Source organism: Miscanthus floridulus, chromosome 9 (genome assembly GCF_019320115.1).
Source record: "Miscanthus floridulus cultivar M001 chromosome 9, ASM1932011v1, whole genome shotgun sequence".
Classification (NCBI taxonomy): Eukaryota; Viridiplantae; Streptophyta; class Magnoliopsida; order Poales; family Poaceae; genus Miscanthus; species Miscanthus floridulus.
Window position 1 is genome coordinate 140086321 of NC_089588.1, and position 15420 is coordinate 140101740.

The 15420-nt window shown below is 46.9% G+C and overlaps 1 protein-coding gene across 1 annotated transcript; it reads left to right on the forward strand.

Annotated features, from left to right (window-relative positions):
- Window positions 1–1515: 1515 nt before the first annotated feature.
- Window positions 1516–5107, forward strand: LOC136483120 (probable glycerol-3-phosphate acyltransferase 3). Its single transcript, XM_066480219.1, has 2 exons — window positions 1516–2362; window positions 3811–5107. Exons 1-2 carry the CDS (start codon window positions 1628–1630, stop codon window positions 4753–4755), a joined length of 1680 nt encoding a protein of 559 aa, XP_066336316.1. The 5' UTR covers window positions 1516–1627; the 3' UTR covers window positions 4756–5107.
- Window positions 5108–15420: the final 10313 nt, after the last annotated feature.

Below are 15420 nucleotides of genomic sequence, written 5' to 3' on the forward strand. Positions count from 1 at the left end.
CGAAACGATCGAGGTATATGGGCCGTACGTATGTACCGGATGGCAGGCATGCAGCTACGTACACGCTACACATACGTACAAGTACGAGCGTGACAGACAGATGACTTGTCAAACCCCAGTTCATAGAATACAGACATGGAGCAATCGGAGAAAGCTACCAATACGCTAGCTGCTTTGGCCAAACCTGTGCCGTGCCCGTGCGTATAGTACGCGCTCATCACTGCATGGGCCCTGACGCTGAAACGTGATTTTGTTTCAAGCTAGATAGAAGCACCTGACAACGAAATGCATGCATGCAACCAGTTACGCGGTAGATTTATTTGGTATATATAGCATATGGGACTTGACACCGAGATGCAGGCAGCTTTTTTTACCATACAGTATATATTTTGTCAGGAGATGAATGAAATAAAATTCAAGTGTATCCAACCGTCGAACGCAGCAGGCATTAGCGGAGCCTGAAGTTTTTAAGAAGCCCGGATGATTCCTATATTTAGCTAGAAACTTACGGAATTCAGCCTGAACTACTAGCTTGAAAGTTCCTCTGCTCGATGCAATCCTGCGTGCATTTTTCCTTCTGATCGACGATGATCTTCTCTCCAAATCGGCCGAGAAGGAACCTGCCACTTTGGCAGCATGCGTGCGTGCCGCCAGGCTTTTCTTTTCCAACGCGGCACGCAAATCGCGGAGGAACTCTCGGCGTCGCCACGTCCGCAGGCTACCTTTTCTTCTTCTTCTAGCTTACCTGCAGATAGACAGACAGAGACTGCATCGATGTCGTCCCATCTCATATAAGAGAACATATTCAAGTTTTTAATAACTGAACTATTTTTTCAAAAGAAAAAAATAGCAAGTTTGACCACGCCTATACGAAAATTTCCAATGGAACTCTTTGGAATAAACGATTGGGTTTCTACAAATCCTCTGGAAGTTTTTCTATATGCATTTTGGACAAATTTTACCAGAGATTTGACCTCATGCAGAGTAGAGAGGCGCGCGATCGGCTGCGTGGACAGATTAAATTAAATGCACTACTCCCTGAGAATACTCCATGCATCTTTCCACGCGCTACTGTCGTTAAAAACCTAACTGTAACTGTTTTGCAAAGACGCCACCGCGACAGGCCTTGGATCTTCGTCCGTCGCTTTCTTGTTTCTTCCACCAGAACCCGGCACTGCACTTTGCACCCCATGCATGCCCGTTCACATCCTGCTGTGCATGTCTCTACTCTCTTCTCCTGTCTCATTTCCATCCTCGCCATTGCAAGTTTGCAACCAGTCACGGAAAAAGCAGCAATGAGTGCACGACTTTGACATGCCATCTAGGTAGCCTAATAGCCGCCGGTCCATACACAAGCATACATGACCAACACCATCTCTTCTAAAGCATGCATGAGTAGCCAATGTATGCCCAACACCGGCCAATCGGCCGAGTTGTCCATCTATCCGTCTATATAAGTCGGGTCCTGGACCATGGCATTGGCATCCCTACACAAGCTGACACGCACCAGCCGGGCGCTCCCAAACATTTGCATTTCATCTCACCAACTTGTTACTACAAACACACCCCCACAATAACTCATCGTGTAGCCAGGCACCAACCTTCTACGTACTGCCCTTTGTCCGCCATGCCCAAGAAGAGGCTCCTCCTCGCTCACAAGCTCTTCTCGGCCATGCTCTCCCTCTTCCTCCACGGCCGCCGGCCGCCTCCTCACTACTCCGGCAGGTCATCAACCCCGCCGGTGGTGCACCGCGGCGCCGGCCCTCCGACGCTGGACGCACGGACCACGACGGCCGCCCTCGTCGTAGACGTCGACACCGCGCTGCTGCGCTCTGGAGACCTGTTCCCGTACTTCATGTTGGTGGCGCTCGAGGCCGGCGGCTTCCTGCGCGGTCTGCTGCTGCTCCTGCTGTGCCCGCTCATCCGCGTGCTCATGCCCCGCGGCGCAGCCGTCAGGGCCATGGCGGCGGTGTCGTTCTGCGGCCTGCGCGCGGGGCGGTTCCGCGCCGGCCGCGCCGTGCTGCCCAAGTGGCTCATGGAGGACGTGGCGGCGGAAGCGTTCGAGGCCGTGCGCGCGGCGGGGATCAGGGTGGTCTGCGTGACTGCCTTGCCCAGGGTCATGGTCGACGGGTTCCTCCGGGAGTACCTCGGGGTGGAGGCGGTGGTTGCCAGGGAGATGAAGGTCGTGTGGGGGTTCTACACCGGACTCATGGAGGAGCTGCCGGAGGGTGGTGGAGAGATGGTGATGAAGGCGGTGGTGGCGGCGCCGGCGCCGGCGGCTGAGGAGGAGAGTGACAAGGCGGTCGTGGGGTTCTCTGGGTCAATGGAGTTTCTTAATCATCCACTGGCACGTTGCTGCAAGGTATAGAACCGTGGAAGAAGAGGATGATTTGCTATAATTATTTCGCTTCCATTTCTGGTAGGTTCTCTTTTCAGTTTGACTTTGAATATTTAATGAGCTAACGTTGAACAAATTAGTTGGAAGTAGGTTACAGAACTAATTTTCAAGAGAAAAAATTAAAAAGGAGAGGTTTAAAATATGCATGACTTTGAGTATATATAGACTTGACTAGTTAGAGTTGAACAGATTAAAAGTAGGTTACTGAACTACTCCTTAGAAGAACAAATAAAACCTTTTGAGAGGTTCAGAATATGCATGACACATACATATGTATGCATTTCAGATGCATACATGTTGCATTTTTCTTTCCATCATGCATAGCCTCTCCTTTTTTTCATGAAAGTAGCGTGCTTTATTACAAGTTAGCATCATCTCTATTATATTCAGGATCTCAGGTTGTGCAGGTTGTGTGCATCCTGGATAGCAGGCAACACAGTACAAGACGTAGGACTATTTTGCATGGCTGGCAGTCTGACACAGACAAAACGTACAACGTACACATAGTCCTTGAGGCATATACGCATATCTCGCACTGTTGGTGTCGTACTCATCATGCAACTCAATCATTCACATCGTTTTCCACTCGGCTGTGATCCAAAAAAAAAAATTCTATCTTTCCCAAAAGAACTGCTAGCGCCCGGAAGTCCGATCCGGGCGCTAGCATCGGACGCTCACACTGCTACTCCTGGATGTCCCCCTCCCCTCGCTCACAACCAACAACCTCGACCCCATCCCCAATCTCGTCCCCATCGCCTGCAACCCGCGCCCGCCCGCAACTGAGCCCGCTTCCATCGGGATGCCCCCGTGCACGCCCGACACACCCGCATCTCGCGCCCCCGCACGTCGTCCCCATCTCCATCCACATCCGCATCCCCATCCCCATCCCCCATCCACATCCCCATCCGTTTGCCTCACCCCCGCAGGAGTACCCCCCACCGCGTCGTGTCCCCGACGACGGCTCCGCTCCCCAAGGCGCTCATGTCCCCCCTTCCCCAACGCACCCAATTCCCCAACTGCAACATCGAAAAAAATATGTAGTGCAACATTGATAAACATACACTACAACATCGAAAAATATCTACTGCAACAACGAAAAATATCTAATGCAACAAACAAAAAAATATGTACTACAACATAGAAAAAAAAATATCTACTGCAACATTGAAAAACATGCACTGCAACATCTACAAAAAACAATTTGATGCAACGCTGCAATAACAAAAAAAAATAGTCCGGCCGCTCTGGACGTCCGGTCTATAGCATTACCATTCCCAAAAAAGTAGCAGGCAGGACAACACCTGTTCAAACCGTTCCCATTTCAATCCTGAATTTTGTGAACATCTGCCTTGGATTTATATATAGTTCTTGCTAAATTTTGTGAATTTTCTGAACGTACGTACGATGTGCAGGAGATCTTCATCGTGAGCTCCGACGAGAAGAGCAGGTGGCGGGCGCTGGCGCGGGACAAGTACCCGAAGCCGATAGTGTTCCACGACGGTCGCCTGGCTTTCCGACCAACAGCCACCGACACGGCCGCCATGTTCGCGTGGCTGCCGCTGGGCGTCGCCCTGGGCGCGGCGCGTCTCGCGGTGGCGCTGACCGTGCCGTACAGGTACTCGACGCCGATCCTGGCGGCGACGGGCATGTCGTGGCGGCTCAAGGGCTCCCGCCCGGCGCTGCCGGGCGGCGGGCGCGGGCAGCTGTTCGTGTGCAACCACCGGACGCTGATCGACCCTGTGTACGTGTCGGTGGCGCTGGACCGGCAGGTGCGCGCCGTGTCCTACAGCCTGAGCCGGCTGTCGGAGCTCATCTCGCCCATCGGCCGCACCGTGCGCCTCACGCGGGACCGGGACAGCGACGGCGCCGTCATGGCGCGCCTCCTCGACCGCGGCAACCTCGTCGTCGTCTGCCCCGAGGGCACCACCTGCCGGGAGCCATACCTGCTCCGGTTCAGCCCGCTGTTCGCCGAGCTCAGCGACGATGTCGTCCCCGTCGGCATCGCCGTCGAGACGTCCATGTTCTACGCCACCACCGCCGGCGGGCTCAAGTGCTTCGACCCGCTCTACTACATGGTGAACCCCAGGATGTGCTACACCGTGCAGTTCCTCGACAAGGTGGACACCAGCGCCGTCAGGAGCAGGGCCGGGCCCAGCACCGACATGGCCAACCTCGTGCAGAGGAAGATGGGGGAAGCGCTCGGGTACGGATGCACCATGCTCACCAGGAAGGACAAGTACCTTATGCTCGCCGGCAACGACGGCATCGTCCAATCAACCAGCGACAAGTCGGCATCGGCGGCCCCTCCGGGTGCCGCCACCGCCGCCGACACAGGGAGGAAGAACAAGAGTACATAGAAGAACAACTGATAAGTCAAACTTATCGTTGATTGATTAGAAAAAAAAAACACCAATTAGCAAGGGAAAAAAAGAGCAGATTTTTCGTCCTTGACTTTTGGTTTTAGAAGAAGACCTTGGAAGTTTGGTACATCTCGCTGTTGATCTGTTGATCATTCATTTTCTGCTGTCTGTTTCCTTCTCTTAAGTAGTTTTTTTTTTTATTTATTTATGTTTAAATAGGTTATTAGGGATTTTTCTTGAGATTTTTATTTATGTACGTATATGTAAAGAAGCAACAGGCTTGTATCTTCTCTCGGGTTATTGTACTTGTACTGTAGAAAAAAGACTACAATGTGAATTAAATAGTAAACTTGTCATTTCTGGTCTTGTCATGAATCATGATGCAACCTTGCAAGTCAAGAGAAACACATGTAAACATCATCTTCTAATAATTATTACCCTTATTTGTCCTGCAAATTCTACACGCAACCAAAAGTCAAGTTGTTATTTACCCCATTTAGTATATTAACACAAAAAGAAAAAAAATAATTGTGAACCTTTCAAGAAGAAACCCTGAAGTAATAATTGCTAGGTCATTCCTATTGATGAGTCACTCACCACATGGGCTAGGAAACACAGGAAAATCATGGGCCATTATTATTATTTTGATCTCTAATGGGCCATTATTGAAGGAGACATGCATGGGACAGATATGCAATGCAAGTTGGGAAAAGGGTTACTAAATAAGAAAGCTATAGAAATACATGCTGAAAGCTGCATGGGAATTAATGGTTTCTTCTTTTAGACATCGTTGGCGACGATTTATATTCGTAAAAACGACTGTTAACAACGGGAAAATGAGAGGACGATGATGATTAGTTTGTTTCGATATTGGCAATTAAATTACTCGCAACAAATTAAAAAGACTCTGCATTATCATGAAGCAATAGATATTTGGAAGGTGGCTTGTGTTTGTGTATCTATCTATATATTGCCACCGAAGAAATATCCCCGCTGCAGAATAGAATGAGCTAGCACTATACCTTGCGTAGATTCATTTTGTGATTGTACCAACATCAGATGATTCTATGCATTTGCCAGGAATCGAACCCGGGTTTATTGCTTGGAAGGCAATTATCCAAACTGTTGGACTACAAACGCCGGCCTGTTTTGTTATCTTTCACAGGCTATGTTGTCTAAAAGGGTAATTAGTAATTGAATTAAGATGCATTTCATTTATAGACGGCCATGCAGCCCATGGCTTGTTGGCATGTCACGAAGCCTGACATTTTGGCCCGGCATAAGCCCGGCCTAGCCCGGTGACTAGTAGGCCCCGCCTGGCCCGCCCAATGCATAGGGCCGTTCCTGGGCCGCTTCCTAGGCACGGTGGCTGGCCCGCCCCGGCCTGCTAAACATGCATCAGCCCCGTGCTAGCCCGTTAAATTGACAACCATGTGAATATTTGGCCCAAGCCACCACAATCCATATATATACGAAGTTCCACTTCCTGACTCTAGCTTTTCTCCCTTGGTCTCCCTCCCCAGCCAGTCTTGACGGTGGCCTCCTCTACTCCTGATTGCTCGACACCTTCGTGCGACTCCGCCCGAGGCACTTCTCACACCTCCACGAGACCACGACCCCTCTCCGCCAGACCGTACCAGCTCCTATGCCTCCAGATCCACCTCCGACATCGGCGTGCCGCCTCCTGACCACCTTGGTTGGACAGCACCCCCGGCCCTCGCACCACACATTCCCGTCCGCCCCAACCCCACGCCAGTGCCGCCAGAGCTGCCTCCGCTCATCCGCCGTAGCTCCGCTCCTCAGCTATTCCCCGTCCAGCAGCCATTGCTTCGGCTCCGGCGCCCCACAAGGCCACCACCGCACCGTTGCTCCGTCGCCCGTCGCCGGCCACCCGCCCAAATCTAGGACGCCCCTTTTTCTGTGGGCTGCGGGCCAGCCCGGCCTGCTACAGGTCCCGGGCTTATTGGTCCAACCTGGCCCAAAAAAAGGCCCTTAGTGTCATGCCTGGGCCGAAGGCCAGGCCCGTGGCCCTAAGACGCACGGCCCAGGAGGCACAACGTGTTGTACCGGCCCGACCCCCATTGGGCTGTGTCTGGCACGGGGCCGACATCTATAATTTCATTAAGATGCTTGTCAGGAACACACGCTTCATTTGCACAACAGAATCAGGGCCTTCGGCCAGTTTGGGATGGTGGGAGGGTGTCCTGCCATTTCTCCGCCTATTAGCCGTGATTAGCTGGTTTGGCCAAACTAGTGAGATAGTTGTTAGTTGGATATTCAGCTAACGATTAGCTACACTGTTAGGTGCATATGTTTGGATCTAAAGAAGCTAATTAGTTTTTTTTTATAAAACAGGAGGGGTTGCTCCCTACTGAACTTTTATTAAAATGAGCTTGAAAGTAAAGGTACAGAGGCTGAGGATGAGACTCAGGATACAAAGAACGAAAGAAGAAGCTAATTAGTAGCAACTACCTATTAGCTATAGGGATCAAACAGACCGTAAACCACGTACTTTCCATCATGTGTAGTGTTTGGAAATTGTGTAGCCTTTCACTTTTTACTCAACCTGTGCTTGTTCTTTTTTATTCTTGGCTCCTCTGTTGAATTCCTTTGTTAGCTTTTGTGGGTTAACTCTTCGTCTTCTATAGCTAGTGGTTGGTTCCCTCTCCTAAATTTTAGTCCCTATCACATCGGATGTTTGACAAAATTTGAAGTATTAAATATAGACTAATTACAAAACTAATTGCACAGATTGAGACTAATTTGTGAGATAAAACTATTAAGCCTAACTAGTCCATAATTTGACAACGTGGTGCTACAGTAACCATATGCTAATGATGGATTAATTAGGCTTAATAGATTCGTCTCGCAAATTAGTCATAGCTTCTGTAATTAGTATTATGATTAGCTCATGTTTAGTTCTTCTAATTAGTATCCGAATACATAATGTGACACCTCTAGACTAGTTTAGTGACTGTATCCAAACTCCGGCTACTTGTTCTTTTTTTTATTGGTTCATTCAATTCATTCACCTGCTTGTTCAGACTCCCTTATATATTACCCCACAGGCACAGTCCAGTTCCTGCTCCTGCACTGCACACGGACATACCCTGTGTATGTTCCGATGGTTAAACCCAACAACAAAAGATGCGGCAACTTAATTAATAACAATAACTCAATTATTGATGAAAGAACGGAGGATGGATCCCAGCGAGATGCATGTGGGCCTGAACGAAGAAATGCTGCCACCCAACAACCAAGAGCATGCATGGTGACCTCCGGAACGCGGCGGCGCGCATATGCATGCAGGGACCAGACACGCTGGTAGTGGTAGGGGCCGGTCCTGCATCGTCTGCAGTCTGCATCCTGCATGCATGATCTACGGCCTCTACCTCGATCGTAGTACTTGCACCAGCTGCGACCACATCATCAGATCGGATCGGACCACACCCAAACAGTGGCAGTGGCAGTGGCATTGTGTCAAGGATATACAACAACTGCCGGCCGAACCTGTACAACGTCTGTATACATTCTGCTTACAGGAAGTCAGGACCATATTATATATAGAGAGAGACATCCAGCGGCTCCAACAACAAAAGGTCCAGTACGTACGTAGTAGGAGCAACCAGTAGTGTCGATGAAACAGTATATATATATATATATATATATATATATATATATATATATATATATATATATATATATATATATATATATATATATATATATATATATATATACGCCCGGGACTAAAGGTGGACCTTTAGTCCCGGTTGGTAATACCAACCGGGGCTAAACCCTTTAGTCCCGGTTGATAATACCAACCGGGACTAAAGGTTTTTTTTCTTTTTTTTGTTTCTATTTCTATTTTCACGCTGCTACCAGGTTTTTTTGTTTCTATTTCTATTTTCCTTTTTTTCTATTTTCACGCTGCTACCGAACTAAAGGTTTTCTTTTTTTTTTTGTTTCTATTTCTATTTTCTTTTTTTTTCTATTTTTAATTGTTGATTCGTTTTCGTTTTTGAATACGCATTCTACGCTGCTAGAATATACGTACGTTTATAATGTTCAACATTTTGTATAAACTATAGTACGAAGGACCTTTAGTCAAGGATCAGCGGTACAATCCCATAGAGCAGATCCTGTTCAAGTTCGTGCTGCATGGTTCGAGAGCTGAGCTTTTAAGTTAGCTTTCACTTTTCTGAACAAGCGAGGTGGTGCTAATAGGTGGGACTGGCCAGCAATTCCAGTATATTGCGTACTGGGCCGGTCCATCGAAGCTCCTATAAACACCCGGGACTAAAAGACCTTTAGTCCCGGCTGGTAATACCAGCCGGGACTAAAAGTATATCTTTAGTCCCGGCTCGTAATACCAGCCGGGACTAATTGATTTCCTACGTACGTAGCAGCAAGCTAGCAGAGAGACACGTACTGACATGTCCTGATGGTGAACAGCTACGTACTAGTCTCGGACATGTCAGTACTGACGGTGAACAAAATGTACTAGCTAGCTAGTTCCTACGTACTAGCCGGGATCAGCTAGCTATCAGTACGTACTATGTAGCAGCTACTCTACGTACTAGTCCCGGTTGAACAAAACGTCGCTCCCGTATTTGGTTGGAGACTTTAGTCCCGGTTGGAGACAGCAACCGGGACTAAAGGTTTATTTCTAATCTCGGACAGAGCTTAACCGGGAGTAGACTTTTACTCCCGGTTGGAGGGACCAGCCGGGAGTAAAAGTTAACATTTAGTCCCGGTTGGTAGCTCCAACCGGGACTAAAGGTCCCCTGCAACAAAAGGCTGCCACAGTAGCCGTTGGGCAGGACCTTTAGTCCCGGTTAGAGCTACCAATCGGTACTAAAGGTTTCTCTAGTCCCGGGCACGAAAAATACCGGGACTAAAGACAAATTTCGAAGTGGATCAAAAGTCGTTTCTCTACTAGTGATATATATATATATATATATATATATATATATATATATATATAAAAGTTCAAAGTTTACATACTTCTGTACTGGGCAGTTTACATTAAGCGAGTTTTGGTACCATATGTGTATGTGTATGTTAATTATGAAACGTTACCTGCAAGCAAGCGTACGAGCGCTAGCTAGCTGCTGCTCGTGGTAGTACGATTATTATTGCACAAGCCATAAATACCAAGGGGGCTGTGAATTATTTGGTTGTGTTGACAATAAAAAATGACCAGGAAGCATGAGATGACAGCCCGTTCGGTTGGCAGAATTTTGGCTAAAACTGGCTAAAAACACTGTTCTGGTTGAATTGTTGTGAGAGAAAAACACTGTTCCAGATAAAAAAAAAGAAGCCAAACAAGGCGAATATGGGTAAGCCGAACGGGGCCGTCGTTCTAGACAATGTTTCTGGTAATAATATAGTCACGAAAACATATTTGAAATGTTGCATGGAAATTTGGAGGCAAAAAGATGAAAAAGGCGGAGCTCCCATGTTGAACCGGCCTGGCCGGTCCTCGAGCCGGCCAGGCCGGCTGCCTGCTCCTATGCACCCCCTTGGGCCACGCATATACTAATGATGGATTAATTAGACTTAATAGATTCGTCTCGCAAATTAGTCATGTCTTCTGTAATTAGTTTTATGATTAACTCATATTTAGTTCTTCTAATTCGTATCCGAACACTCAATGTGACACATCGTAAACTTTAGTTCCTGTATCAAAACACCACCGTCTACTTTGTTCTTTTTTTTGATTCGTTCATTCAATTCATTCACCTGCTTGTTCAGGCTCCCTTATATTACCCCACAGGCACAGTCCAGTTCCTGCTCCTGCACTGCACACGGACATACCCTGTGTATGTTCCGATGGTTAAACCCAACAACAAAAGATGCGGCAACTTAATTAATAACAATAACTCAATTATTGATGAAAGAGCGGAGGATGGATCCCAGCGAGATGCATGTGGGCCTGAACGAAGAAATGCTGCCACCCAACAACCAAGAGCATGCATGGTGACCTCCGGAACGCGGCGGCGCGCATATGCAATGCATGCAGGGACCAGACACGCTGGTAGTGGTAGGGGCCGGTCCTGCATCGTCTGCAGTCTGCATCCTGCATCCTGCATGCATGATCTACGGCCTCTACCTCGATCGTAGAGTAAGCCCTTGTTTAGTTCGCGAAATTTGGATTTTGGGGCTACTGTAGCACCTTCGTTTTTATTTGGCAAATAGTATCCAAACATTGACTAATTAGGCTTAAAACGTTCGTCTCGCAATTTCCCATCAAACTGTGCAATTAGTTTTTCTTTTCGTCTACATTTAATACTCCATGCACGGGCCGCAAACATTCGATGTGACAGGTACTGTAGCAACTTTTTAGATTTTGGGATCCAACTAAACCAGGGCTAATAGGCAAGCCCTGCAGCGGCGGTAGTTCGTAGTACTTGCACCAGCTGCGACCACATCATCAGATCGGATCGGACCACACCCAAACAGTGGCAGTGGCAGTGGCATTGTGTCAAGGATATACAACAACTTCCGGCCGAACCTGTACAACGTCTGTATAAATTCTGCTTACAGGAAGTCAGGACCATATTATATAGAGAGAGATCCAGCGGCTCCAACAACAAAAGGTCCAGTACGTAGTAGGAGCAACCAGTAGTGTCGATGAAACAGTTGATACATATATATACAACAACTGCCGGCCGAACCTGTACATATATATATCTCAAAGTTAACATACTTCTGTACTGGGCAGTTTACATTAAGCGAGTTTTGGTACGATATGTGTATGTGTATGTTAATTATGAAACGTTACCTGCAAGCAAGCGTACGAGCGCGCGCTAGCTAGCTGCTGCTCGTGGTAGTACGATTATTATTGCACAAGCCATAAATACCAAGGGGGCTGTGAATTATTTGGTTGTGTTGACAATGAAAAATGACCAGGAAGCATGAGATGAGTTCTAGACAATGTTTCTGGTAATAATATAGTCACGAAAACATATTTGAAATGTTGCATGGAAATTTGGAGGCAAAAAGATGAAAAAGGCGGAGCTCCCATGTTGAACCGGCCTGGCCGGCTCGGCTGCCTGCTCCTATGCACCCCCTTAAGGAACTTGCCTGGCCAGTTAGAGAACCAGGCAGGCCGGCCCACCTACGCGCCACACTGCCCAACTGCCCTGGGCAGTTTGGGACCCGGCCAGGCCGGTCTTCCACCTCGCCCAGCCGGCTGGCTGCCACCGAGCTCGACAGAACCGGCCTATTTGGTTTGGGAACCGGCTAGTCCGGTTTTTCGGTTGGAGTCCGGACCGATTTTTGTGTAGGAAACTGAAAGAATATAGTTTGAACTTATTTTCTATTGGGATAAGACCATCCTATCTAGAGGATCACGGCCGATTGAAGAATCCAACACTCAATCGTCTTTTTTGCATCTATTATCCAATTTTTACCCTTTTTCAACCCTCCTGTTGTTTGTTGCATCTCTCCGCGAGATTCAACGACGTTCTAGGTAGCTTTAAGGCGACGAGGGACAGGTTGCCCCTGTAGCCAAATATGCCACCAAGATTCAGGTCACCCTATCCCTAGAAAACGATCTGACGAACCGTCCCCTATCGACATTATCGATGGGCCATGTCCAACAGCTCCTCACATAGACCTAAACATACATGCCAAACAAAAATATTGGCTAAACAAGAATATTTTGACCGGCCAAAATAAGTGAACGCTGGTTCCAATGAAATTACCAAAATTTCAAAGATCCATCCATTTTGACTGGGTCCGAATTTTTTTTGCCATTCGAACCCTAGATACGAAAGACGACGAGCAGATAACTAGCCCTATGAAATGAATTGATGGTGCATTGCCTGGTTAACATCCAGCATTACATTAGCTCTGGGACGGCCGGTCTTAGAAGGTGTTTGGTTCAGCTAGGAGCTACTAAATCTAGTCTCATTTAGTCATTTTTTACCCAAACACTATGATTAAATGAGACTAAAAGGGTTTTAGTCATCTCTTGCAACTCTGGAGTGACTAAATGGGACTAAACCATTTAAGAGGGACTAAAGTTTAGCGGCCCAAACCAAACACCTCTTAATTTATTGGCATGGAAATGTGGTTGAGGTCGATCTGGGCAAGGATTGAGGATTGTACATTCGTTCCGTCCCCCACATGACGCCAATCATTCATCCGTCCATTCATTTCAGCGTGGTTGCAGCACTTTGAAGATGACAATACCATTAATACAACTATATACAGCATATATATACCCGGGGTCTTGCTAATGCTTGGAGACTTGGACCTGTACCCCCCGCCTATTCATGTCTCACATGCCATATGCTATGACCCCACTACTCGATACTGAAAAAAATTTCCAAAAATCTATATATAGTTTTTAAAACAAATCTAGCAGGAGAGCTACCGATTATATTGAACAGAAGAAACATATTTACCTGTGGAGCCATACCAAGACTATTTGAAAGGATTTCGTAGAGGATAGTGTGTGAGATAAAATGATTATGTATCTGTATAGTCTGCAGTCAGTAGCTTCCCATTTATCATAAGGGGGTGAATGGCGGCGAATCCAAAGGCAAAGGGTAATGGAGATGATAGATTTCTGCGGAACCATAGCTGGGGACATGGAAATCACGCAAGCCTGTTGGCCCAAAGTAGACTAAATAGATGTCATTGCATTGTCTCAACATTGCTGCAACTACTCTGCAAGTGTGCAGGACATAAACTGCGTATATACACTACTGGAGGCGCCCTCTTTGCCGAGGGCCCAGGGCACTCGGCAAAGGCCCAAAAGCCCTCGGCAAAGGCTGTTATGAACGACGTATAGGAACATGAAGTAAATAATCAAACCACAGAGGAGACACACGATTTAACGTGGAAAACCCCTCCGATGTGAAGGGGAAAAACCACGGGCACCAGCCAGCAACAATCTCACTATCTCAAGAGTTTTGGGTTACACGCCTATGGCGGCTTACAAGAGAATCAAGTCTTCACGAAACCCTAGCAAGGGTGTATATACCGTACCGTACCGCGGGGGGCGGAGCCCCCCGCACCCCCCGAGCACAGGGGCGAGACCTGATGGGCCGGCTTCAGACTCCGCTACGCTCCGGCCCAAGCCTCCGGCGACGGGTCTCCGCTTCGCTCCGTCAGAAGCCTGGCCTATATCCTGGAGTGAATTTGGAACAGCTCCAACAAACTCCACCTTGAGACAAATTCATCTTGTATCATAAATCAACCCTTCATCCTGAACATAACAAAGATAGAAAACCACTGGTGCCAACAATAGTCTCTTGGACTATCCAATTAAACCAACTAAGCTTGAGCACAGCTCAAACTTAGCAACAGGAACAGGCTTTGTCATCATATCAGCAGGATTATCATGAGTACTAATCTTGCATACCTTCAGCTTACCTTCTTCAATCACATCACGCACAACATGATACTTGATATCTATGTGCTTAGTTCTCTCATGGAACATCTGATCTTTAGTGAGGTAAATTGCACTTTGACTGTCACAGTACAAACTTATGCAAGATTCAACTCCACAAAGCTCAGCGTACAAACCTTTCAGCCAAATTAATTCTTTGCACGCTTCACAAATAGCCATATATTCTGCTTCAGTAGTAGACAAAGCAACAACTGACTGTAAAGTAGCCCTCCAACTCACAGCACAACTGACAACAGTAAACACATAACCTGTAAGTGATCTTCGCCTGTCCAGATCAGCAGCATAATCAGAATCCACATAGCCAATAAGACCCTTATCAGTTCTTCCAAACTTTAAACAGGAATCTGCTGTGCCTCTGAGGTACCTGAAAATCCACTGAACTGCCCTCCAATGTTCTTTGCCAGGATTAGACATATATCTACTAACAAGACTCATAGCATATGATAAATCTGGACGAGAGCAAACCATGGCATACATCAAAGACCCAACAGCACTAGAATAAGGAACCCTTGACATGTATTCAATCTCTGCATCTGTACTAGGACACTGAGCAGCTGACAACTTAAAGTGAGGTGCAATAGGGGTACTAACAGCCTTAGCATTTTTCATGTTGAAACGCTGAAGAACTTTCTTGATATAATTTTGTTGACTAAGAAATAGCAAACCAGATTTTCTGTCTCTACTAATTTCCATACCAAGAATTTTCTTAGCACTACCAAGGTCTTTCATATCAAACTCACTACTCAATAGCTTCTTTAACTTAGTGATTTCAATCTTACTCTTGGCAGCAATCAGCATATCATCAACATATAACAGCAAATATATAGGTGATCCATTAACATGCTTGATGTAAACACAGCTATCATACTTAGATCTTTTAAAATTGTGTGCTAACATAAATGAATCAAACCTCTTGTTCCACTGACGAGGGGACTGTTTCAAACCATACAAGGATCTCTTCAACTTGCACACATATTTTTCCTTGCCAGGCACTATGAACCCTTCTGGTTGGTCCATGTATATGTCCTCCTCAAGCTCTCCATGCAAAAACGCAGTCTTCACATCTAACTGCTCAAGCTCAAGATCATGTGAAGCAACAATACTAAGGAAAGTACAAATTGAACTGTGTTTTACCACTGGAGAGAACACATCATTGTAGTCAACACCCGGAATTTGACTGTAGCCTTTAGCAACTAACCTTGCCTTATACTTTGGAGGCTCGCTTGGAGATAAAC